This window comes from Sphaeramia orbicularis, unplaced genomic scaffold (genome assembly GCF_902148855.1).
Source record: "Sphaeramia orbicularis unplaced genomic scaffold, fSphaOr1.1, whole genome shotgun sequence".
In the NCBI taxonomy this organism is placed as follows: domain Eukaryota; kingdom Metazoa; phylum Chordata; class Actinopteri; order Kurtiformes; family Apogonidae; genus Sphaeramia; species Sphaeramia orbicularis.
The window spans coordinates 188,306-213,917 of record NW_021941616.1 but is presented as its reverse complement, the minus strand read 5'-3'; the positions used below and the strand labels follow the sequence as shown (position 1 = coordinate 213,917).

At 43.9% G+C, this 25,612-nt stretch overlaps 4 protein-coding genes across 8 annotated transcripts in view; 2 read left to right on the top strand and 2 right to left on the bottom strand.

Moving 5' to 3' along the window:
- Positions 1-2,289: 2,289 nt before the first annotated feature.
- LOC115416500 (ubiquitin-fold modifier-conjugating enzyme 1-like) lies at positions 2,290-2,919 on the top strand. The gene has a single exon (XM_030130275.1). It carries the CDS (start codon positions 2,389-2,391, stop codon positions 2,917-2,919), a length of 531 nt encoding a protein of 176 aa, XP_029986135.1. The 5' UTR covers positions 2,290-2,388.
- Positions 2,920-4,935: 2,016 nt separating this feature from the next.
- On the bottom strand, positions 4,936-13,331 carry LOC115416508 (U4/U6 small nuclear ribonucleoprotein Prp4-like). Of its 2 annotated transcripts, none has more exons than XM_030130286.1 (15): positions 13,221-13,276; positions 11,535-11,713; positions 11,250-11,436; positions 9,792-9,879; positions 9,477-9,556; positions 9,287-9,380; positions 9,103-9,197; positions 8,219-8,277; positions 8,000-8,123; positions 7,825-7,914; positions 7,107-7,229; positions 6,717-6,824; positions 5,627-5,745; positions 5,191-5,297; positions 4,936-5,100 (listed from the first exon to the last, which is right to left on the bottom strand). In XM_030130286.1, exons 2-15 carry the CDS (start codon positions 11,695-11,697, stop codon positions 5,014-5,016), a joined length of 1,524 nt encoding a protein of 507 aa, XP_029986146.1. In that variant the 5' UTR covers positions 11,698-11,713; positions 13,221-13,276; the 3' UTR covers positions 4,936-5,013. The 2 variants fall into 2 exon arrangements, with proteins under 2 accessions (XP_029986146.1, XP_029986145.1); XM_030130285.1 differs by having other exon boundaries at positions 4,937-5,100; positions 13,218-13,331.
- Positions 13,332-13,336: 5 nt separating this feature from the next.
- LOC115416509 (anaphase-promoting complex subunit CDC26-like) lies at positions 13,337-18,084 on the top strand. 2 transcript variants are annotated; one of them, XM_030130287.1, is made up of 3 exons: positions 13,337-13,474; positions 15,580-15,706; positions 17,851-18,084. In XM_030130287.1, the coding sequence occupies exons 2-3, from the start codon at positions 15,626-15,628 to the stop codon at positions 18,058-18,060; spliced, it is 291 nt and encodes a 96-aa protein (XP_029986147.1). In that variant the 5' UTR covers positions 13,337-13,474; positions 15,580-15,625; the 3' UTR covers positions 18,061-18,084. The 2 variants fall into 2 exon arrangements, with proteins under 2 accessions (XP_029986147.1, XP_029986148.1); XM_030130288.1 differs by having other exon boundaries at positions 13,339-13,474; positions 15,565-15,706.
- A 2,487-nt stretch (positions 18,085-20,571) lies between these two features.
- Positions 20,572-25,612, bottom strand: part of LOC115416512 (tyrosine-protein kinase Fer-like) — a 24,619-nt gene continuing 19,578 nt past the window's right edge. For all 3 annotated transcript variants that reach the window (XM_030130294.1, XM_030130296.1, XM_030130295.1), the window contains exons 17-20: positions 24,266-24,389; positions 21,395-21,549; positions 21,167-21,289; positions 20,572-21,012 (exon numbers count right to left, since the gene is read on the bottom strand). In XM_030130294.1, coding sequence (XP_029986154.1) covers positions 20,876-21,012; positions 21,167-21,289; positions 21,395-21,549; positions 24,266-24,389 — 539 coding nt within the window. In that variant the 3' untranslated portion in view covers positions 20,572-20,875. The remainder of the gene's footprint in view (positions 21,013-21,166; positions 21,290-21,394; positions 21,550-24,265; positions 24,390-25,612) is intronic.

Below are 25,612 nucleotides of genomic sequence, written 5' to 3'. Positions count from 1 at the left end.
CAGCGGGTTTACAGCAGGTTTACAGTGGGTTTACAGTAAGTTTCCAGTGAGTTTACAGCAGGTTTCCAGTGGGTTTGCACTGGGTTTTCCAGTGGGTTTCCAGTAGGTTTCCAGTGGGTTTCTAGTGGGTTTCTAGTGGGTTTACAGCGGGTTTACAGCAGGTTTACAGTGGGTTTACAGTGGGTTTACAGTAGGTTTACAGTGGGTTTACAGTAGGTTTACAGTGGGTTTACAGTAGGTTTACAGTAGGTTTACAGTGGGTTTACAGTAGGTTTACAGTAGGTTTACAGTAGGTTTGCAGGAACACATTCTGTAAAATCCTTGCGTATGTACCAGGGGGGTCCAGGGGTTGCAGGGTGTAGTGCAGACCCACGTCGACTGCATTGTCCACTGACCTGTTTGCCTGGTAGACAAACTACAGGGGTCACACAGCTCCAGTGGTCTGTTGAAGATCCGGGTGAAGATGGGGGTCAGCTGGTCAGCACAGACCTTCAGACAGGAGGATGACACCCCGTCTGGGCCTGGAGCTTTCCTGGTCTTTTGTCTGCTGAAGAGCTGACTCCCATCCTCTTTGCAGATCCTCAGTGTTGGTGGGGGGTCGATAGGGGAAGGTGAGGGCTGAGTGGTGATGGTGCGGGGGAGGGGTGTGAAGGCTGGCTTCTCAAACCTGCAGTAGAAGGTGTTCAGGTCGTCAGCCAGTTCACAGTGAGCTGCAGTGTGGGGGGTAGGTCTCCTGCAGTGTGGGGGGTAGGTCTCCTGCAGTGTGGGGGGGTAGGTCTCCTGCAGTGTGGGGGGGTAGGTCTCCTGCAGTGTGGGGGGTAGGTCTCCTGCAGTGTGGGGGGGTAGGTCTCCTGCAGTGTGGGGGGTAGGTCTCCTGCAGTGTGGGGGGGTAGGTCTCCTGCAGTGTGGGGGTAGGTCTCCTGCAGTGTGGGGGGTAGGTCTCCTGCAGTGTGGGGGGTGGGTCTCCTGCAGTGTTGGGGGTAGGTCTCCTGCAGTGTGGGGGGGTAGGTCTCCTGCAGTGTGGGGGGGTAGGTCTCCTGCAGTGTGGGGGGTAGGTCTCCTGCAGACCTGTCCACACTGACTGGCTTCTCAGAGTAGCTCCTCTGTTGTCAGTGTGTTGCTGGTCTGGTTGGACAGGACTCTGTCCCCCCTCCTGTAGACCTCCTCCTTGACCCGATGAAGGTACCTGAGCGTAGCAGTGAACCAGGGTTTATTGTTCTTGTATGTGCAGGAGGTTTTGGTTGGCACACACACACACACACACACACACACGTGTCCTCACAAAAGCTGGTGTAGGAGGTCACAGTGAGTTCGTTGAGGTCTGCAGGTCCTCAGAACCACAGTCTAAGCAGACCTGCAGCTCCAGCTCTGCACTGTCTTCACCACAGGCTGAGCAGGTCTGAGAGAAGATGAACCATGCGGTGGTCAGAGAACCCCACGGCTGTACGGGGACAGAGACATACACAGCCTTTAAAATGGTGGAGCAGTGGTCCAGGGGGGTTTAGTCCCTGGTGGGACACTGAACATGCTGTCTGGGTCTGGTCTGGGTCTGGGTCTGGGTCTGGTCTGGGTCTGGCGTTTTCTTTCCATATCAGTGGTGGTCAGTCAGCTGATGTAAACACTGACCTGAGGTGGAACGTCCACCCCACGCAGAAAAAATGAGCAGAACTCCTGCAGTGAAGAAAAGAGTGGACAGTTCATGAAAGAAGAGTCCAAGTGGGGACTGAGAAGGTCCAAGTGGGGACTGAGAAGGTCCCTCAACACTGTGACACCCACACAGCAGTCTTCAGGAACCCCCCCCCCAGAGCTCCGTTCCACAGTATTTATGTTCGGTCTGTTTAGTGCAGTTCAAATTCAATATTTGAAAAGGATAAAAAATATATATATCGACCAAGAAATGACAACAACAACAACAACAACAACAACAACAACAACAACAGTCTGAACCCAGAAATAATACACATACTAAATCCAGTCCAGACAGGAAATGGACCTGGTCTGGGTCTGGACCTGTTCTGGACCTGGTCTGGGTCTGGACCTGGTCTTGGTCTGGGTCTGGACCTGGTCTGGACCTGTTCTGGACCTGGTCTGGGTCTGGGTCTGGACCTGGTCCGGGTCTGGGTCTGGACCTGTTCTGGACCTGGTCCGGGTCTGGGTCTGGACCTGGTCCGGGTCTGGACCTGGTCTGGGTCTGGACCTGGTCCGGGTCTGGGTCTGGACCTGGTCCGGGTCTGCAGGGGGCAGCACATCCACAGTCTGCAGGAAACAGAAGAAGAAGAAGGGGGCGGGGCTCCACACACCGGAAGTCCACGTCAGACCAGGACAGAAGCCGAACGGAGCCGGTCCTTCTGATCCCGAACCCGGACACGGACTACGTGTACATCTGCGATGGCGGACGAGGCCACGCGCCGCGCGGTCTCTCAGATCCCCCTGTTGAAGACGCACGCGGGGCCGCGGGACCGCGCGCTGTGGCCGCAGCGGCTGAAGGAGGAGTACCAGGCCCTGATCCGGCACGTGGAGCAGAACAAGAACGGAGACAACGACTGGTTCCGCCTGGAGTCCAACCAGGACGGCACGCGCTGGACCGGAACCTGCTGGTTCATCCACGAGCTGCTCCGGTACGAGTTCCGGTTGGAGTTCGAGATCCCGGTGACGTACCCGGACACCGCCCCGGAGCTGTCCATCCCGGAGCTGGACGGGAAGACCGCCAAGATGTACCGGGGCGGACGGATCTGCCTGACCGAACACTTCGCTCCGCTCTGGGCCAGGAACGCGCCCCGGTTCGGACTCGCGCACCTCATGGCCCTGGGGCTCGCGCCTTGGCTGGCGGTGGAGGTCCCGGATCTGATCAGTAAAGGACTGGTGGTCCACAAGGAGGGGGGGGGGGCGGCTGAGGGGGGGGGGGGGGGGGGGGGCTGAGGACTGGTGGTCCACAAGGAGGGGGGGGGCTGAGGACTGGTGGTCCACAAGGAGGGGGGGGGCTGAGGACTGGTGGTCCACAAGGAGGGGGGGGGGGGGGGGGGGGGGGGGGGGGGGGGCTGAGGACTGGTGGTCCACAAGGAGGGGGGGGGGCTGAGGACTGGTGGTCCACAAGGAGGGGGGGGGGGGGCTGGGGGTCATGGGTCCCATGGACACCCCTGTCCCTGTGGAGGGTCCACCCACCCTTCAGTCTGGACAGAGTTGATGGACCCAGTGGAACCAGTGGACCCAGTAGAACCAGTGGACCCAGTGGACCCAGTGGACCACAGATGGTTGTCTGTGTTCTCCTTCTCCTTGTGACTCTGCGTCAGTTTTTCTTGGACTCCTTAAACCACTGTTTGTTGAATTCTTTCATCATGGGGTCCATGGGGGGGGGGGGGGGTCTGAGCTGCTGGATAATTTCAGAACCAAATCTGAATGTTTGCAGAATTAAACTGTTGGTTTTGTTTGTTCTTCAGTTAATTTTGTCTGATTAGTTAAAAATGTCAGAGTTATTAAAGTGGTCACATGACTGAACCTGGTCTATGAATGAGTCCTGAATGGAAACAACCACCTGACCCCAGGGTCACAGATGATTGGACACTTAAATACTCTTCATTTTGGTTTTATTTTCCAGTTCATCTGTCCGTCATGTTGGTACTGGATGGACTTTATCAACATAAAGGGTTAAAACACACACGTTAAATCCAGTCTGAAACATCTTCATGTCAGAAATGCACAGAATTCTCACAAATAAACTGAAGGAACCTTTTCAAAGACTCCAGAAGTGAAAGTATACTAGGATACTTTTATTGGACTACTTCCTCCAGACCAGGGCTGTCAGACTCAGTCCAGTTCCACATTCAGATGAACCTGGTCTGCAGTGGGCCCCCCCACTCAAATAACAGGATAAGAACTTCGAAATAACAGCAACGCCAAAGTTTTTTCAATGTTTTTGAGTAAAAAAAAAAGTCAAATTCTGTAATGAAAATACAAACTGTACTTGAACATAACATGAACAAATATGAACAACCTGAAAATTCTGCAGAAAAATCAGTGTAATTTAAACACTGTTCTGCCTCAGCTGATCCTTTTCACATGTGTCACAGCAGACAGATCCCAGTGGATCCACCAAACACTGAACAACAGGCAGAATATTGGTACAAATACAGACTTCTCTTTAGACATTTCAGGCGGTTCTTATTTGTTCAGGTTATTCACATTTTTTTGTAAAAGGCTCATCTGTAAATGGAAACATTTTTGTGTACTTTTACTTTGTTTACACTGAAACAAAGAGAAAAAAATAGCTTTTTTTCATTCTTTAGAGGTTATTCTGATAGTATTTTACTGGTCTGTCCCCCTTCAGATTGAACTGACCTAAAATGACTTGAACCTCCTTAATTGTTCATATCTTCAGTTTAATTTTTGCATTTCACAAATTCATCCCAGGGGCCAAATCAGACCCTTTAATGGGCTGGATGTGGCCCCCGGGCCGCATGTTTGACACCTGTGAACTAGAACTATGTAAACACTGTTCAGACTATAGTGTGTGCTTTGGTGCCCTCTGGTGGACAAGTGTGAACACTAGAGTGTGTGTTCCACAAATGATCCGTTTTCCAGGTTTTCAAATGAACTTCAGGACTTTTTTTACATTAATTCCCTAGAGCCTCAGTTCCAGGTCAGAAAAGCTGGATTTCCATCAGACTTCCGCCGCTGGAATACAGACAGGAACGGACCGATGATTATCCATCAGACTGTTTATCTGTTAGAGGTTCTACAGCTCACAGCCCACACAAGACAAACAAATGTGTCAACTTCCTCCGGGTTTCCACTTCCTGGTTGGCAGGGGGTGGAGTTGCCCCGCCCCCTAGATGACAGTCTGTGTTGAAATGTTGAAAACGTCATGTGATCTGAGCACAGACGTCTGAGGGTTAAAAACACAGACAGCAGGAGGAAAAAAGCCCTGAAGGTTTATTTTATTATAAAACAACAAAAAAAAACATCGGATTATTTTTCTATGTCCTGATGACATCACTGATGACATCACTGATGACATCACTCCGACAGCCACAGTTTGAACGTCCGGTCGTACGAGCTGGTGGCGATCAGTTTCCCGTCAGGTGACACGTCGACGCCCATCACCTGAAACGACAAAGAAACGTGAAGCGGTGATGTGCGCCACATGTGACCTGAGCCGTCCAATCAGAGCGCAGACGGACCGCACACGCTCACCTTCCCCTCGTGTCCGGCGAGCGTCTTCAGTGGCATCCACCCAGGATGACTCCACACCTTCGCCGTGTTATCGTAGGCGCCGGTCAACAGGAAGTGGCCGTCCGTGGCTGCCAAACAAACAGGAAGTGACTGTCTGAGGACACACAGGACACCCCCCCCAGCGTACGTCCCCCCGTGGACCCCCCCCCCCCCAGTGGACGCCATCACAGACACCCTTTAACCCTTCAGTCTCCGCCCACAGACGGCCTTTAACCCTTCAGTCTCCGCCCACAGACGCCCTTTAACCCTTCAGTCTCCGCCCACAGACGCCCTTTAACCCTTCAGTCTCCGCCCACAGACGCCCTTTAACCCTTCAGTCTCCGCCCACAGACGCCCTTTAACCCTTCAGTCTCCGCCCACAGATGCCCTTTAACAGAACAGGAGTAAAGGTTCTTACGTTGGAAGCGGACGGCTGACAGCAGGTTCTGGTGGGCGGGGACTGTGTACAGACACTTCCTGTTTCTCAGCTCCCAAACCTTACAAGTGTTATCACCACTTCCTGTGGCCAAGTGGTACCTGAGAGCACAACAAACACACAACAAACACACAACAAACACACCAAACAACAAACACAAAACAACAAACACACAACAATAACACACAACACAATAAACACACAAAATAATAAATAATAAACACACAAAATAATAAACACACAAACAATAAACACAAAACAAGAAACACACAAAATAATAAACACACAAAACAATAAACACACAAAACAAGAAACACAGAAAATAATAAACACAAAAAACAATAAACATAAAATAATAAACACACAATAATAAACACAGAAAATAATAAACACAAAACAAGAAACACACAAAATAATAAACACACAAAACAAGAAACACACAAAATGATAAACACAAAAAACAATAAACACAAAATAATAAACACACAATAATAAACACAGAAAATAATAAACACAAAACAAGAAACACACAAAATAATAAACACACAAAACAAGAAACACACAAAATAATAAACACAAAAAAAACAAACACACAAAACAATAAACACACAAAATAATAAACACAAAAAACAATAAACACACAAAACAATAAACACACAAAATAATAAACACAAAAAACAATAAACACACAAAACAATAAACACACAAAATAATAAACACAAAAAACAATAAACACACAAAACAATAAACACAAAATAATAAACACACAATAATAAACACAGAAAATAATAAACATGCAAAATAATAAACATGCAAAATAATAAACACGCAAAATAAACACAGAAAATAATAAACACACAAAATAATAATAAACACAAAATAATAAACACACAAAAAAATAAACACAAAATAATAAACACAACAAACACAGAATAAACAGTCAAACACAGTAGTCATCTGTTCAGTGTCTGTGCTGTGATTGGCTGTGTTCAGTGTCTGTGCTGTGATTGGCTGTGTTCAGTGTCTGTGCTGTGATTGGCTGTGTTCAGTGTCTGTGCTGTGATTGGCTGACCCATTTGGAGAAAAGTGGACACTGTAGATCTCCTTCAGGTGTCCTTCCAGGAAGACCACACAGCGTCCAGTTCGAAGATCCCACACTCGGCCAAATGCATCCAGCCCTCTGATTGGTCCACACAAGGGGGGCGGGGGGTAATAATTAAACACCAGAGTTAAATAAGTCATTAGCGTCAATATACAGATGTTTTGTAATTTGATGAACTTCTTTCTTCTTCATAGCTGCAGGTTTTTAGACAAATGTTCATATAATCCACAAACACACATGCATGTATTTCATCACTTATTTGTCTGTGGACCCGTTGCCGTGGTGACCCGTTGCCGTGGTGACCCGTCGCCTCGGCTCCACCGGTACGGTCTTTAAATCTGACCCTGGGTGGGTTCTTACCCGGTGGCGGCCAGAGAGCCGTCTGGGTGGAAGTGCAGGTCGTGGACGCCTTTACTGTGACCCTCCTGATGCAGAATCTCCTCCTGAACCTCCAGATCCCACAGACGCCACGAGTTATCGTAACTACACAAACAAACAAACAAACAAACAAACAAACAAACAAACAAACAAACATCTATTTATTTTGTTACCTCCTTTGTTTATCTAGCTGTTTGTTTAGTCATAACAACATGTGTGTTCTGATTGTGTGTTTATTTTTTTTATTGTTTGTTTCTGTGTGTTTGTTTATGATTTTTTGTTTGTGTGTTTGTTTATGTTTGTGTGTTATTTCAAATTTGTTTGTATGTTTGTTTGTGGTTGTGTAGGTTTGTGTTTGTGTGTTTGTTTTTGATTTTGTTTGTGCATTTGTTTGCTCATGTTTGTGTGTTAATTTGTTTCTTTGTATATGTTTGTGTGTTTTTGGGTTTGTTTTTGATTTTGTTTGTGTGTTTTTTTGTGTATGTGTATTTGTTTTTTTAATTTTGTTTGTATGTTGTGTGTTTGTGGTTGTGTATGTTTGTGTTTGTATGTTTGCTTTTTATTTTGTTTGTATCTTTGTGTGTTTGTTTTTGTTTGTTTTCATTTGTGTATTTGTTTGCTCATATGTTTGTGTGTCTTTGTGTGTGTGTTTTTTTTATTTTGTTTGTATATTTGTTTATGTGTTTGTTTGTTTGTTTACCAGGTGGTTCCCAGGAACCGTCCAGACGGATGCCAGGCCACTCGTGACACTCGCTCGCTGTGACCTTCGATGTCGGCCACCGGCTCGTCGCTATGGAAACACAGAGGAAACCCAGTGACCACATGACTGTTCTGACACTGACTCAAAACCCGCCTTAAGCCCCGCCCCCACTCACCTGTCCAGGTTCCACAGCTTCACTGACCCGTCGGCCGCACACGACGCCAAGCTGACGTCCGATTGGTCGAGAGAGACTCCGGCCTGAGGGCGAAACACGACCGCGCCCACATTGGTGTTGTGACCTTCAGCCAATCAGAGAGCAGAGGAGTCCAGGTGTCATCAGCGACCAATAATAAACATGCACATCAATTCATCAACAATCAGTGGCTCCACCCACCTCTAAGACAACGAATCAGGTTGCAGTCTGGGACAGACCACAGCTTACACAGCCCGCTCCTGTCAACACAGGGTTAGCATTAGCATTTGTCTGTTAGCATTAGCATTTGTCTGTTGGCACGATGGAACCGAGGACAACAACAGAACATTATCATTAATTACATGTAAAATAATTTAAATAAAATTATATGTTATATGTATATGTTCAACACAGTGTTACAGCAAAAAAAAAAAAAAACTGACTTGAATTTGATCATATTTATGAAAAACAACTGTAAATGTTCATAAAGAAACTTTACGAGATTATAAAAATAAATGTTCATCCATTTCCCATGTGTTTGTGCAATGTAGTTGGTCTAAATCAAGAACAATGCTCCAAAACACACACACACACACACACATATATATATATATATATATATATATATATACACACATATATATGTGTGTGTGTGTTTGTGTGTATTTAGCACTTTAAAAATCGAGTGAAACTTAACAAATACACGGCAAAACACACAATTATTTACATGAATTCACCACTAAACGTGGCTAAAACGTGGCTAAAGCTAATCCAACTCTGTGTTAAAGTTCATCTTTCTCTGTTTAACTTCTGTTCATTTCAGTGCAGAACAGTTGACTTTTACAGTCATCGTCACTGCTTCATGACATGTTCTGCCTCATAGTTCAGGTCAGCGTGGAGGTTTGTGTGTTTAATTGAATTTAATCGTCATGTAAAATCAGCTGATTTCATCAGCGTCATCAGTGAAACCGTCAAAGTTTAAATCTGTGTTCAAACCGACCCTTTTCCTCTGTCTGATGATGCTACATGCTAAGCTAGGCACTGATGCTAATGCTAATTGTTATAAAAGGGGCGGGGCTTGGTACCAGGACGCAGTGGCGAGCATTTTTGAGTCAGGGCTGAAATGGCAGAAGCTGATTGGCCGATCATCTCCAATCTGACTGCAGAAGTTATTCAGATTCTGAAGAAACAAACAAACAAATCCATAAAACAACAAGTCAATACGACACATTCAGTTCTGGATCTTGGTATTGATCGGTCATTGATTACCCTCAGGCTCTTGTGCAGTTCCTGTTGACGCATCGCTCGTGTCGCCTCGGCAACGTCCCGCTGAGAACGTGCCGCCTCCAAACGCCTCATAGCTCTGATGAATGAAGGACAGCCAATCAGACGACAGACGGACACTGTTTGAACACATATGGATCTGAGCTCTGTGATTGGCTGGTTTGTTGTGACTCACCGGGGTAGAGAATATTTGGCCAACCAGAGCCGAGAGTCCTTCAGGTAGGCGGAGCCTTCGTGGTACCATGTCTGCTGGCACTTTGATTGGTCAGAATGAAAACCGACTGGATCAATAAACAATCAATGCATGCAATTATTTTCTAAATGTAATAATAATAATAATAATAACAATAATAATAATAATAATAATACTAATAATAATAATAATGGCTTTGTTATTAACGGTGTATTTGCGTAGCAAATACATGTTTATTTCTTTGTTTATTTTATTTGGTGTAAATGTGATCAATAACGTCATTGATTGGGGCTCCACCTCCTCCTGCGACCTCTTCGCTCTCTCCTCGTCTTTCCTCGACTTCTTCAGAGCGTCTGGTCCGACCACGGACAGAATACTTCGCAACCTGACGAGAAAACAGGAAACACATCAGAAGACTACGCTGACTCCCAGGATGCATTTCACCAGCAACAGAAACATGTTGCTATTCTCATCTCCATAGTAACACATAGCAACCAGCCCAGTGCTTCCAGCTGACCTGGAAACGATCCTGAACCCAGTAACAGACTCGAATCCTGCCTGATCTAATCTGTTTAATTCCTGTCGATCCATTAATTCTATCAATCCATGTCAATAATTGGTGTCAAATGCAGTTCTTCATCTTTTCATGGTCATCAGATATGACCATATTTGGACATTCAGAGGCAGCGTAGTTACCATGGAAACACCGTCATCTTCTACAAATATGATTCCCCAGTCAAACCAATGGAGTTGGATCAATGCCAGTGGATGAAATCAACAAAAATGAATAAAAAAAATAATAAAACCATGTAAAATACTAAAGAATGTGAATAAAACCAGCAAAAAAAGTACCAAAGTAAAAAAAAAAAAAAAAAAATTAAACAAGCAACAAAATGTACAAAAACAGCCAAAGTCATCATCAAAACAGACAAATTTAACAAAAATAATAAGAAAGAAGAACAAAATAAGACACAAACTGAACAAATTTGAAGAAAAAATTAATAAATAGGCAACAAAATGTAGAAAAATTAAAAACAAACACTGATTCTCCAGTCAAACCCATGAAGTTGGATCAATGACAGTGGATGGAAATGAATTTAAAAAAAAAAACCCACAAACTAGAAAATAATGAATGTGAAAAAATAAGCAAAACATTTACTAAAATACAGTGAAAAAAGAATAAAATAAGCAAAAAAAAAAAGAACAAAAGGAGCGAAAGTAATTAATGGACAAAAATGAATAGGAAATCAACAAAATAAAAAGTAATCTTAACAAAATAAGCCACAAACTGAACAAAATTGAGGAAAAATTTAATAAATAGGCAACAAAATGTAGAAAACTGAACAAAAACCCTGATTCCCCAGTAAAACTCATGGAGTTGGATCAGTGACAGTGGATGGACACACTGGGGTTATATGTGTTAAAATAAGCACAAACTAAAATGAAGTTAAACTTCAAAACTGAAGAAGAGAATGACTCAAATGAAAAAAATGAATAATAATTTTAAATACAGCTGTAGATGGTGTTTTTATGTTCAGTTAATGATAGATTTGACAAAAACGTCACTTTTTTTCCCTCTGCTTTCATGAATATCTATGTGATCAGTAAATTAAACAAAAAAATACAGGATTTACATAAAAAAAGTCAAACACAGACGATAATATGAGAAAAACTGGTGATAAATCTGATTAAACAGGACTTCATTTGGGGGCGGAGCCAAAGCTCTGGGTCTTAAAGGGTTCACTTCCTGTTTACCTTTCTCTGCGGTCCGCTGGTCCTTCTCCAAACAGTGTGATTGGCTCTCCCAGCGCCCGAAGCCCCGCCTTCACCTCAGCGTCGTCCGTGGAAACGGTGATCTGTCGCGCTCGGCGGCGCCGTTCGAACTCGGCGAGCGCTTCCTGCTGCCGCTCACTGACGCGCTCCTCCATCTCCATGGTCTCTCCTGCAGGGCATCATGGGAATTTCAGAAAAAGTCTAGTCACAGGCCACGCCCACCTAACAGACAGACGGACAGCTGAGGTTACACGAGGTCATTCCTACCCGACGAGATGTTGATGTTTCCCGCCTCAATCCCGGCCTTGACAGCGTCGCTTCCCGTGGACAGGGCGCCATCGCCGCTCAGACGCTCGCGCTCTTTGTCCTCCAGGCTTCCGTAGAAAACACGGCTCTTCTTCGCCACCGGAGCTTCGTCTTCATCCGACATCGTGGATCAGATTCGACTGGAAAATGAAGGGATATTTACATCTGAATAACCAGGTGTAATAACGCTGTCGGGGATGACACCAGGGGTTTGTCCCCCCCCCCCCCCCCCCCCCCCCGGCATCCAAATATGACCTCATGTAAACTCTAGGTTGAGGCACAAAGACAGAACAGTTGGACAGTGGATGTGAACTCAGTCTGAGCTCCATGGACCTGAGAGCGTCAGAGGAATGAACCCATTGAACCCATAATAAACTCCACCCACTGACTGAAACTGAGCCCAGACGAACTGTGGATGGAAGAACATGGACATGTGGAAGAACAGCAATATGAACCACATTGGATCTGAACTAGGGCTTTAAGAAAACATCAGTTCTGCAATATATCTCGATATTTCATTTCACAATACTGTATCGATATTAAAAAGTACTGTATGGATATTTTTAGGTATTTATTCAAACGCAGATATCGTGGAGGTTCATTCTTGTTTTTTTGTTTTATATCTTACTTATTCTTATTTCACACTTTTTTATTCAGTAATGTTGGTTCCTTTGTTTGGATTGAACTCAAATCCTGTTCTGATGTTAGTTGTGAACTAATAGAATCTGAACATTTGAACAGGATCTGAAACTGGAATGTCTGTAAAACACAATTTCAGTTTGAATACAGGAACATTTTGTGATAGAACATTAGATCCTGCTGGGATCAAATAAAAATGTGTTTAGTATTTGTGCAGATTTCTGGTATAATTCAATTCTTCTAGGAAATAATTATTTTTAAAAAAGAAACAAACAAAAAATGGTCTTTTTAACAGCATCATGATATATCGTATCGTGATTCTAGTATTACGATTCGTATCGTATCGCCAGATTCTTGAAAATACACAGCCCTAATGATGATTAAGATCAAAGTTAAATTCTTCACTGTCGAAATATGAGGAGACTTTTTGACTTAGTGAGATTTCCTTTTTAAAACACTGTAATTATTATAGTAGTTTTTCCTCTGATTCAAACCACACATCAGTCAGACCTGGAACTGGAATCACATCCACTGAACAACACAGAGCTTTACTGATGACACAAACATGAACCCAGGTCCTGGAGACTGTCTATGACATATATATATGTTTTTATGTATTTACAACAGAACGGATGTGATCTGTGATGTGTACATTTTCATAAATAAACTGTTTAAAGTTAGAAACTGAAGCACAAAGTAAACTTTGAATATGTAAACACTTTTAGATCCAGAACCAGATTCTGTTGTTTCTGTCACAGTCTTTACATGTTGACTGATTTACAAACACACAGTTAATTGTGATATTTAAAAACCTTACAAATAAATGTTTTAAATCACATGTTTATCTGCCGGAGTTCTGACCACAGAAGAAGAAACAAAGCGCGCTAGTGTTAGCATTAGCATTAGCACCGGACCAACACAAACAGACTTCCGCTGAGTTACACACGCGCGGCCACACTTGCTGTGACAGAATATTTGTGTGAAGTAACTAACTTCAGAACTCACCTGAGATTGAACACTTTAAAGTTTAAACTCCAAAACGAAAAAAAGGAGAAAAGACGACATTCAGCGTCTACACGACCTAACCCGGAAACAGCTACGGTCACTTCCGTTTCCGGGTCAGAGACTCCACTTCCGGCAACAGCAGAAAATAAAAAACAAAAAAACAGAAGTTCGGGTAGAAAAGTGTGACCCTCTGAAATTCACCTGTTGGATCCACCTGTACAGATCTGATCCACCTGAGCAGGAGCCGCGTCACACAGGTGAGAACAAGGCTGTTTCCGGTTACAGTTATAGTTTTACAGCATCTGTTAGCATCTGTTAGCTTAGCATCAGAGCAGTGAGCGCAGGAGCGGAACAGAGATGGATACAAAAACGACCCACGGAGTCTGTGTGAACCTGGACCTGGACCCGGACCTGAACCTGTAGCCGGACCACTGGACTACAAAACATCATTCGAACGGAGTTTTATCATTTAAAACAGAGCTGTCCAACTCATTTAAGTTCAGTTCCACATTCAGCTAAATCTGACCTGCAGTGGACTGAAGCAGTGAAATAAGAACAGAAGTAATGTCAACTCCAAACTTTTCTCTGTTTTAGAGTGAACAAAGTAAATTTACAGTATGAAAAGGTTTACATCTACAAACTATCCTTTCAAAAGACGAGAATAACATGAACAAACTGAATAGATCAGTGTAATTTGAACACTATTCTGCCTCAGTTTCTCATTTCCACATGTTCATTAGAACTGACAGATCACAGTGGATCTACAAACACACAAAACATTTAATAACAGGCAGAATATTGGTACAATTGTACTTATTTTTCTTAAGACATTTCAGGTAATTCACATTTTTTGCAAAATTATACTTTTAGTGTAAATACATGAAAACCTTTACATTTACAAACAGAAACATTGTCAGTTGTCATTATTTCTATGTTATTCTGATAGTATTTGACTGGTTCTGACCCACTGGAGATTGAATTGGTCTGAATGTGGAACCTGAACTAAAAGGATTGTTAATATCTTATTTCACAATTTCATCCACAGGGCCGGACTGGACCCTTTGGTGGGCCGGATTTGGCCCCCGGGACGCATGTTTGACAGCTGTGGTCTAGAGGATCTGACCAAAGCTCTGCTCATGAGCTCCTATTATTAACCCTGTTTGATCTGACACTAAATCCTCCCGTTTCAAACTGACGCACTGTTCTATTTTTATGCTGTTACAGGTGAATTGGGCTCAGTTTATTTCCGTATATTTGTCTGATTCTCCCTCAGACACAGATTCTGGTACAAACAGTTAACACTATAACGTTGAGTTAGTGATCAGTTTTCCATCAGATCACAGTCAGGATGTTGAATCAGACAGTTTAAGGAGTCGGACTTAACTCTGGTGCAGTGGTTTACTTTTAATGCACTGGAAGTCCACATTGAACCAAAGTATCAGACCCTACATGACAGGTCTGCTGTGGGTCCAGACTTATGTCCTATTTGGGGATTTATTTTTGAAGGTGTCAGTGTTTTTAAGCAGTGTAATATTTTCCTGGAATCTCTGATACTTTTTATTTAGAGAAGAACTGATTTTCACATCAGTCATCAGTAGGGCTGTAAGAAAATATGGACTGTGCAATATATCACAATATTTAATTTCACAATACTGCATTGATATTAAAAAGTACTGTATGGATATTTTTAGGTATTTATTCAAATGCAGATATTGTGGAGGTTCATTTTTGTGTTTTTGTATCTATTTTATTTATTATTATTTAACAGTCTTTTATTAAATAATGTTCATTCCTTTGTTTGGATTGAACTCAAATCCTGTTCTGATGTTAGTTGTGAACTAATAGAATCTGAACATTTGAACAGGATCTGAAACTGGAATGTGTGTAAAACAGAATTTCAGTTTGAACACAGGAACATTTGGTGATAGAACATTAGATCCTGTTGGGATCAAATAAAAATGTGTTTAGGATTTGTGCAGATTTATGGTGTAATTCAGTTCTTCCAGGAAATAATCATTTAAAAAAAGCAACAAACAAAAAATTGCCTTTTTAACAGAATCATGATATATCTTATCATGATCCTAGTGTTGTGATTTGTATCATATTGTCAGATTCTTGCCGGTACACAGCCCTAGTCTTTCTAAAATCTGTCCTGTTGTCTTTATGACTTTGGTCATATTTAATTACATGTAAAAGAGTGAAAACTCCAGTGAATGTGAGTCCAGTCGATCAGAAAAGCCTGAAAGCTCCAGTTCAAACAGGTTTTCCTGAGCGTCGGGTTCGTGTTTCCTCTTCACAGACAAATGTTCACATTCTCTGACATAATTACCATAATCTATGTCTGCGTCTTTGCTTTGTGTAGGTTTCCATAGTAACCACAGGATCCGCTGCTCGGCTGCGTTTTCGACATGTTGAGGAGGAAACCGACTCGTCTGGAGCTGAAAATCGATGACACCGAGGAGTTTGAGAGCATCAAGAAGGAGCTGGAGGTGGGATGAACCCGTCCACACACCAAAAATTGGACCGAGGTCCAACAGCAGATTTAAAGGTGCAGGAGACTTTTGTGACCAGTTTGTCCTCAGATCTGTCCATCCTCAGTTTCATTCGTCTGTTCGTCTGTCTGTCATTCCTCAGCTGAATCTCTTCCTCATGAACAGTTTCTTAGTTCCATCCACCACAAACAAACCGTGTGTTTACAGAGTCAGGAGGAACTGGGCGTCTGAGAAATTTGGTTGCGACGTGCATTGTGGGAAACGGAGGTTCGTTCAGCCGCCTGGCAGCAGCAGCTGAAACAGACACCAGGTGGAAACGGCAGCAGCTCCTTCCTTCTATGCATATTCCTCCAGCCGTTTCCACGTTTCAGCCGTTTCCGCGTCGTGTTTGTTTGATCCATATAATATCATATGGTTGAACTACTGCTGTCGCTGTCAGGCAGCTGTGCGAGCCTTCCCTTCCCACAATGCACGTCACAACTAAATGCCTCAGACACCCAGTTCCCTCCCGACTCTGTTTGTAAACACATGGTTTGTTTCTGGTGGATGGAACTAATGCTGCATTTCCACTACATGGAACTGGCTCCACTCTGGTACCAGGTCCTATTCCAGACCCTTTCCACTCTGGTACCAGGTCCTATTCCAGACCCTTTCCACTCTGGTACCAGGTCCTATTCCAGACCCTTTCCACTCTGGTACCAGGTCCTATTCCAGATCGGTTCCACTCTGGTACCAGGTCCTATTCCAGACCGTTTCCACTCTGGTACCAGGTCCTATTCCAGACCCTTTCCATTCCAGATCCTCCCTCTTTCCAGTCCCTGGTCGTCATAGCGATGCGGTGCGTTCCTTCTGTGTGCTCTGCTCACAGTTGCTGATAAACTCACTGGTTGCCTGTTGTCTGGTCAAACTCCTGCTGAATGTTTGCGTCTGAACCTCCTGGACAAACCATGGTGTAGTTTTACAGACTGTCATCATGTGGATTCACCTACTGACAGATTTACTGGAAAAGGGCGGGGCACACACACCACTGACCAATCAGAGGTCTGCAGTGTTTACACAGTGTCACCTTTAGTACCTGGTCCCCAGTCCTGGAACCTCAGCGGAGGAGGTACCAAAAAACTAGGACCAGGTACCAGATTCCAAAAAACTAGTACCAGGTACCAGATTCCAAAAACTAGGACCAGGTACCAGAGTCCAAAAACTAGGACCAGGTACCAGAGTCCAAAAACTAGGACCAGGTACCAGATTCCAAAAACTAGGACCAGGTACCAGATTCCAAAAACTAGGACCAGGTACCAGATTCCAAAAAACTAGGACCAGGTACCAGACTCCAAAAAACTAGTACCAGGTACCAGATTCCAGGTCCTTTCTCGTAATGGAAACGCAAAAAAGTCGAGTCGAGTCGATACCACGTAGTGGAAAAGCAGCGTAAGAAGCAGTTCACCATGAGGAAGAAATTCCGGTGAGTAATGACAGACAGATGAACGGACGAATGAAACTGAGGACAGGACTGAGGATGGACAGATCTGAGGAAAAACTGGTCACGAAAGTCTCCCGCACCTTTAAATACATTAAGGGACATTCATTTGACCTTTCAAAGTCACTCAAGGTCAAAGGTCATGGCACCAGATGAAAGCCTAAATGTGACTTCATATCTTTTGTCAATAATAATTATATCAATATCTTCAACTGTTTTCAACTTCGAACATGTTGAAATGTGTCCCATTTGAAACCAGTGAGGATTTGGAACATTTCCAAAATTATTAAAAAATTTTAAAAACAATCTATTATTTCCCAATTCTTTGAACAGACTTGGTGGAACTTACCCCAAAGATGTTCCTCGACAAATATCAGGTCAATGTGACGGTTTCAGAGAAGAGTCTGGATTGAAAGAACAGTTTATGGACGAACAGCTGATCCCAATAATTGATCAGATCCATTGGACTAAAAACCAGTGGAGGGTCCAGACACTCAGGCATCGAGAGGTTAAATATGAGTTCACATCAAAGCGAGCTGTGCGTCAATAACTGGTCACATGGTCATCAGTCTGTTTATTGATCGATACATGATCCTTATTGATTGGACATTAACCATAATAATCAATACTTTTTCTTGATCAGTGTTTGTTTGGTTTTTTTCAGGCCAGGAAGCGCCAGCGGGACGATGCAGAGACGGGGGGAGTGGGCGGGGCCTCAGTCATAGCCGTAGACATCATCGGAGGCGGTACCTCAGCGTCCGCCTCTTCTTCGTCTGCTGCGTCGAGGGCGGAGCTTATTAATGAGCGAATCGGATACAAGCCCCACCCCAAACCGGCCACGCTGCCTGGACTCTTTGGAAGTTTACAGTTTTGAATAAAGACGTCACATGACCAAACCCACACGTGTACGAGTGCTTCATCACATGACCAAACCCACAGCTGGTGGGCGGGGCCAAAGGGTCACAACCCCGCCCCCAGAATCATCAGAGTTCAACTCAAATCCCATTAAAAAAAAAACTAAAAATAGAAAAATGATCTAAAAGACTTTTACATGTGGAATAAACATTGATGGATTTGAACCAAATTAAAGGCCATTATTTAATAAAAGGCAAAAACTTAAATAAAAAATAAATCAGTTTGGTGATTCTGATGATTTTAAACTTTTACTTGTGGTCGTTTTTACTTTTTCCTCCACTTCCTTTTCTTCTTTAATGTCAGTAAAAACAGAAAATGTTTTAAAAATGTCTTTTCAAACCAGACGTGAATCAGGTTTTTGCATCTGGAATAAAATGTTTAAACGAGTCGTATGTTTCATTTAAATAGTTTTTTTCCATATTTGAATTACAAATATCACGAGCACATGTAGGTAAGACCACACGTTCAGAGTTTTTACTGTGAACATTTACTGTCAATAGGATCAGTATGGAAGTAAATCTGTCTCATCAGGTTTGGAATTATAAAAGCCATTGAATTTCTAGCACTGAAATTAAGTATCTGAATTTTTTGTCTCTCAATGTTCATAAATTTAGAATAAAAAATTCAGAAGTAAAAAAAATTCCGATCACACATCTGGGACACCAAAGATAAGCAATGATTCAAGTTGAACCGACAGCCAGCCAACTGAGGTCCGTTTGGTCGGTCATGTGACACCAAAAAAATTCAGATAATTTCAGGGCAAAAAAATTCAGTGGCTTTTATTATTCAAATTCTGATGAGGCAGATTTACTTCCATAGATCACACATTACTAATTACACTAATTTAATTATTTATTTATCGATTCACAATTTAACATCCACATCAGAATTTACATTTAAAACAATAATTACATAAATACACAAATGAATGCATCAGTCATAATTCTGTATTTACTGGCTGGTTTATTGATCTGTAAGTGGAGGAGGACCTTCATTCAGTCCTTTAAGTTGTAGAAATCAAAATAAATTGTCCACACGATGACATTTTTGGAGATTTAAATGAAGTTGAATTAATGATTTATTTTGTAACAAAGGAGGAGTTTATTTTTCGACTGGAAATAATGTCACAGGAAACAGTTTGTTGAAGTTTTATTTTCATAATAAAAGCTACAATAATATTTTATAAGAGTTTAAACATATAAAAGACAAAAGGCTGATTAGTGTCAATAAAAACAGTAAAAACATCTGTAGTTTATTTACAAACAGTCAGTAGGCGGAGCCTGGAGCATCACTCCGCCCCTAAACAGTCCACGCAGTAACACTAACCAATCAGGACTCAGGTTCATTCACATCAGTTCTTCATATTTGGATTCAAACTTTAATCTGGGTCGTTTTTATTTGACGACACAAAGTCTGAGGCTCTGATTGGTCAGAAAACGCCTTCCTAACTAAAGGTGGGCGTGGCCTGACATCATGATTGGCAGCTGGACATGAAGTAAAAATAAAAATATTACATTAGTGTCATGAGTTGACAAACACGTTGCCATGGTAACGGTGTGGAGTTTGTCACACTTTTGTGTGGTGTTTTCGGTTTGTTCGGTCACATTTGTTTCACATTTACAGTTCGCGTTGTTCAGTGTTCGATTCGTGCTTGTGTATTTTACATGTTTGTAGTTTTCAGATTTGTTTAGTGTTTTTCATGTTTTACAGTTTTGTTTAATGTTTCATGATTTTTGTGTTAATATTTTTTGTTTGTGTTGTATTTTTCGTGTTTTGTATTTTCATGTTTGTTTTGTATTTTCATGTTTTGTATTTTTCGTGTTTTTCATGTTTTGTATTTTTCGTGTTTGTTTTGTATTTTTCGTGTTTGTTTTGTATTTTAGTGTTTTTGTATTTTCGTGTTTTATATTTTAGTGTTTTTGTATTTTTCACGTTTGTTTTGTATTTTTCGTGTTTGTTTTGTATTTTAGTGTTTTTGTATTTTAGTGTTTTGTATTTTCGAGTTTGTGTTGTATTTTTCGTGTTTGTTTTGTATTTTAGTGTTTTTGTATTTTTCGTGTTTTGTATTTTAGTGTTTTTGTATTTTCGTGTTTGTGTTGTATTTTTCGTGCTTGTTTTGTATTTTAGTGTTTTGTATTTTCGTGTTTGTGTCGTATTTTTCATGTTTGTGTTGTATTTCACGTTTGTGTTGTATTTTTCGCGTTTGTTGTGTATTTTTCGCGTTTGTTGTGTATTTTTCATGTTTGTTGTGTATTTGTTGTTTGTTGTGTATTTTAGTGTTATTGTATTTGTCATGTTTGTGTTGTATTTTTCCTGTTTGTGTTATTTGTCATGTTTGTTGTGTATTTTTCATATTTGTGTCGCATTCTTTGTGTTTGTGTTGTATTTTTCGTGTTATCTGTTTGGTGTTTGGACTCTCGCTCCTCAGGTTTGTTGTGTATTTTTTTGCGTTTGTGTTGTATTTTTTTGCGTTTGTGTTGTATTTTTTTGCGTTTGTGTTGTATTTTTTTGTGTTTGTGTTGTATGTTTTTGCGTTTGTGTTGTCATTTGTTTGGTGTTCGGACTCTCGGCTCCTCAGGTTTGTGTTTGTTTGAAATAAATTAACATGAATATGCGTCTGTTCGGTTCTGTTTGACCTGTTTTTCGTGTTTTTACCGAGACGTCATCGTCTGACCACACCCCCGTCAGACCGTCGTATAAACTAAACTCTGCTGATGTCACTTCCTGTGGGCGGTGCCAGGTGTGTGCTGTGTGCTGATGTCACTTCCTGTGCGTCACTTCTTCTTGATGGCGCCCAGGTCTCGCTGTAACTCGCTGAACTTGGGTCGCTCCTCTGGGTTGTACTGCCAGCAGCGCTGCATCACTTTGTACACGTCGTCAGGGCAACGCTGAGGACACGCCATCCTGTAACCTAGCAACCAGGAGGACACGGGAGAGGCGGAGTCAAAGGAAAACATGAATGAATGAAGGCGACGTCACGTGACCGTGATGTAATCACATGCATGGGCGGGACTTAAGGGGACATTGTCATGGTAACGGCCGAAAGAGGGCGGGTCCGGTCTCACCTTTCTCCACCTGCTCCCGGGCCTGCTGATTGGTCATTCCGGGGTAAGGACACACCCCCAGGCTGAAGGTCTCCCACAGCAGGATGCCGTAACTCCACACGTCGCTCTCCGAGCTGTAACGACCTGTAGCCAATTAGAGCGCAGGACACACAGTAAGCCACCGATCGGCGGACGCGGCAGAGTCAGGTGACCTGAGGAGTGTTTGGGAGGAGCGGGGGGGGGCGTTACCGTAGTTGAGCGCCTCCGGAGCCGTCCACTTTATGGGAATCTGTTTGAGTCCAGACGACGAGTAGACGCCGTCGTCCTCCTGACGACTCATCCCAAAGTCACTGATCTTCAACACAGAGCCGTCAGCAACGAGACAGTTACGAGCAGCCAGGTCCCTGAGAGAGAGACAGGTAGGAGAGAGAGAGAGACCGTTACAGAGAGAGAGAGACCGTTACAGAGAGAGACAGACAGTTACGAGCAGACAGGTCCCTGAGAGAGAGACAGGTAGGAGAGAGAGAGAGAGACCGTTACAGAGAGAGAGAGACCGTTACAGAGAGAGACAGACAGTTACGAGCAGACAGGTCCCTGAGAGAGAGACAGGTAGGAGAGAGAGAGACCGTTACAGAGAGAGAGACAGTTACGAACAGACAGGTCCCTGAGAGAGAGACAGGTAGGAGAGAGAGAGAGAGACCGTTACAGAGAGAGACAGACAGTTACGAGCAGACAGGTCCCTGAGAGAGAGACAGGTAGGAGAGAGAGAGAGACCGTTACAGAGAGAGACAGACTGTTACAAGCAGACAGGTCCCTGAGAGAGAGACAGGTAGGAGAGAGAGAGAGAGACTGTTACAGAGAGAGACAGATAGTTACGAGCAGCCAGGTCCCTGAGAGAGAGACAGGTAGGAGAGAGAGAGAGAGAGAGAGAGACCGTTACAGAGAGAGACAGACAGTTATGAGCAGCCAGGTCCCTGAGAGAGAGACAGGTAGGAGAGAGAGAGAGAGAGCGTTACAGAGAGAGACAGACAGTTACTAGCAGACAGGTCCCTGAGAGAGAGACTGGTAGGAGAGAGAGAGAGAGACCGTTACAGAGAGAGACAGACAGTTACGAGCAGACAGGTCCCTGAGAGAGAGACTGGTAGGAGAGAGAGAGAGAGACCGTTACAGAGAGAGACAGACAGTTACGAGCAGCCAGGTCCCTGAGAGAGAGACGGGTAGGAGAGAGAGAGAGAGAGAGAGACCGTTACAGAGAGAGACAGACTGTTACAAGCAGACAGGTCCCTGAGAGAGAGACAGGTAGGAGAGAGAGAGAGACCATTACAGAGAGAGACAGACTGTTACAAGCAGACAGGTCCCTGAGAGAGAGACGGGTAGGAGAGAGAGAGAGAGACCGTTACAGAGAGAGACAGACAGTTACGAGCAGCCAGGTCCCTGAGAGAGGGACAGGTAGGAGAGAGAGAGACCGTTACAGAGAGAGACAGTTACGAGCAGCCAGGTCCCTGAGAGAGAGACAGGTAGGAGAGAGAGAGAGAGACCGTTACAGAGAGAGACAGACAGTTACGAGCAGACAGGTCCCTGAGAGAGAGACAGGTAGGAGAGAGAGAGACCGTTACAGAGAGAGAGACAGTTACGAGCAGACAGGTCCCTGAGAGAGGGACAGGTAGGAGAGAGAGAGAGACCGTTACAGAGAGAGAGACAGTTACGAGCAGCCAGGTCCCTGAGAGAGAGACAGGTAGGAGAGAGAGAGAGACCGTTACAGAGAGAGACAGACAGTTACGAGCAGACAGGTCCCTGAGAGAGAGACAGGTAGGAGAGAGAGAGAGAGACCGTTACAGAGAGAGAGACAGTTACGAGCAGACAGGTCCCTGAGAGAGACGGGTAGGAGAGAGAGAGAGAGACCGTTACAGAGAGAGACAGACAGTTACGAGCAGACAGGTCCCTGAGAGAGAGACAGGTAGGAGAGAGAGAGAGACCGTTACAGAGAGAGACAGACTGTTACAAGCAGACAGGTCCCTGAGAGAGAGACAGGTAGGAGAGAGAGAGAGAGAGAGAGAGAGAGAGACTGTTACAGAGAGAGACAGATAGTTACGAGCAGCCAGGTCCCTGAGAGAGAGACAGGTAGGAGAGAGAGAGAGAGAGACCGTTACAGAGAGAGACAGACAGTTATGAGCAGCCAGGTCCCTGAGAGAGAGACAGGTAGGAGAGAGAGAGAGAGAGCGTTACAGAGAGAGACAGACAGTTACGAGCAGCCAGGTCCCTGAGAGAGAGACGGGTAGGAGAGAGAGAGAGAGAGACCGTTACAGAGAGAGACAGACAGTTACGAGCAGACAGGTCCCTGAGAGAGAGACAGGTAGGAGAGAGAGAGACTGTTACAGAGAGAGACAGACAGTTACGAGCAGCCAGGTCCCTGAGAGAGAGACAGGTAGGAGAGAGAGAGAGAGAGAGAGAGAGAGAGAGACTGTTACAGAGAGAGACAGACAGTTATGAGCAGCCAGGTCCCTGAGAGAGAGACAGGTAGGAGAGAGAGAGAGAGAGAGAGAGAGACTGTTACAGAGAGAGACAGATAGTTACGAGCAGCCAGGTCCCTGAGAGAGAGACAGGTAGGAGAGAGAGAGAGAGAGACCGTTACAGAGAGAGACAGACAGTTATGAGCAGCCAGGTCCCTGAGAGAGAGACAGGTAGGAGAGAGAGAGAGAGAGAGAGAGACTGTTACAGAGAGAGACAGACAGTTACGAGCAGCCAGGTCCCTGAGAGAGAGACAGGTAGGAGAGAGAGAGAGAGACCGTTACAGAGAGAGACAGACAGTTATGAGCAGCCAGGTCCCTGAGAGAGAGACAGGTAGGAGAGAGAGAGAGAGAGCGTTACAGAGAGAGACAGACAGTTACGAGCAGCCAGGTCCCTGAGAGAGAGACGGGTAGGAGAGAGAGAGACTGTTACAGAGAGAGACAGACAGTTACGAGCAGCCAGGTCCCTGAGAGAGAGACAGGTAGGAGAGAGAGAGAGAGAGAGAGAGAGAGAGACTGTTACAGAGAGAGACAGACAGTTACGAGCAGCCAGGTCCCTGAGAAAGAGAGAGAGAGACGGATCAGACAGACAGGTCCTAGGGGTCTTACTGACCTGTGTATACAGTTCTTACTCTCCAGATAGGCCATTCCAGCTGCAGCATCCACTGAAAAACGAATGAGCTGCTTCGTCTTCAGCTCATCCTTCTTCTTCCTCAGAAAAGACAGGAAGTCTCCACCTGACAGACAGAACAGACAGACAGTATAAACAGCAGACAGACAGAACAGACAGACAGTATAAACAGCAGACAGACAGAACAGACAGACAGTATAAACAGCAGACAGACAGAACAGACAGTATAAACAGCAGACAGACAGACAGAACAGACAGACAGTATAAACAGCAGACAGACAGACAGACAGTATAAACAGCAGACAGACAGAACAGACAGACAGTATAAACAGCAGACAGACAGAACAGACAGTATAAACAGCAGACAGACAGACAGAACAGACAGACAGTATAAACAGCAGACAGACAGAACAGACAGACAGTATAAACAGCAGACAGACAGAACAGACAGACAGTATAAACAGCAGACAGACAGAACAGACAGTATAAACAGCAGACAGACAGACAGAACAGACAGACAGTATAAACAGCAGACAGACAGACAGACAGTATAAACAGCAGACAGACAGAACAGACAGACAGTATAAACAGCAGACAGACAGAACAGACAGTATAAACAGCAGACAGACAGACAGAACAGACAGACAGTATAAACAGCAGACAGACAGAACAGACAGACAGTATAAACAGCAGACAGATAGACAGAACAGACAGACAGTATAGACAGCAGACAGACAGAACAGACAGACAGTATAATCAGCAGACAGACAGTATAAACAGCAGACAGACAGAACAGACAGACAGTATAAACAGCAGACAGACAGACAGAACAGACAGACAGTATAAACAGCAGACAGACAGACAGAACAGACAGACAGTATAAACAACAGACAGAACAGACAGACAGTATAAACAGCAGACAGACAGAACAGACAGACAGTATAAACAGCAGACAGACAGACAGAACAGACAGACAGTATAATCAGCAGACTGACAGACAGAACAGACAGACAGTATAAATAGCAGACAGACAGAACAGACAGACAGTATAAACAGCAGACAGACAGACAGAACAGACAGACAGTATAATCAGCAGACTGACAGACAGAACAGACAGACAGTATAAACAGCAGACAGAACAGACAGACAGTATAAACAACAGACAGAACAGACAGACAGTATAAACAGCAGACAGACAGAACAGACAGACAGACAGTATAAACAGCAGACAGACAGAACAGACAGACAGACAGTATAAACAGCAGACAGACAGAACAGACAGACAGTATAAACAGCAGACAGACAGAACAGACAGACAGTATAAACAGC

Coding starts and splice junctions, on each gene's coding strand:
- LOC115416508 (XM_030130285.1), bottom strand. CDS start 11,697: ATGTCGGATGAAGACGAAGCTCCGGTGGCGAAGAAGAGCCGTGTTTTC. Junction 8,124..8,218: donor CCTGATTCGTTGTCTTAGAG/GTGGGTGGAGCC, acceptor GATTGGCTGAAG/GTCACAACACCAATGTGGGC. Junction 5,746..6,716: donor GTCCACTTTTCTCCAAATGG/GTCAGCCAATCA, acceptor TTGTGCTCTCAG/GTACCACTTGGCCACAGGAA.
- LOC115416500 (XM_030130275.1), top strand. CDS start 2,389: ATGGCGGACGAGGCCACGCGCCGCGCGGTCTCTCAGATCCCCCTGTTG.
- LOC115416509 (XM_030130287.1), top strand. CDS start 15,626: ATGTTGAGGAGGAAACCGACTCGTCTGGAGCTGAAAATCGATGACACC. Junction 15,707..17,850: donor GCATCAAGAAGGAGCTGGAG/GTGGGATGAACC, acceptor GGTTTTTTTCAG/GCCAGGAAGCGCCAGCGGGA.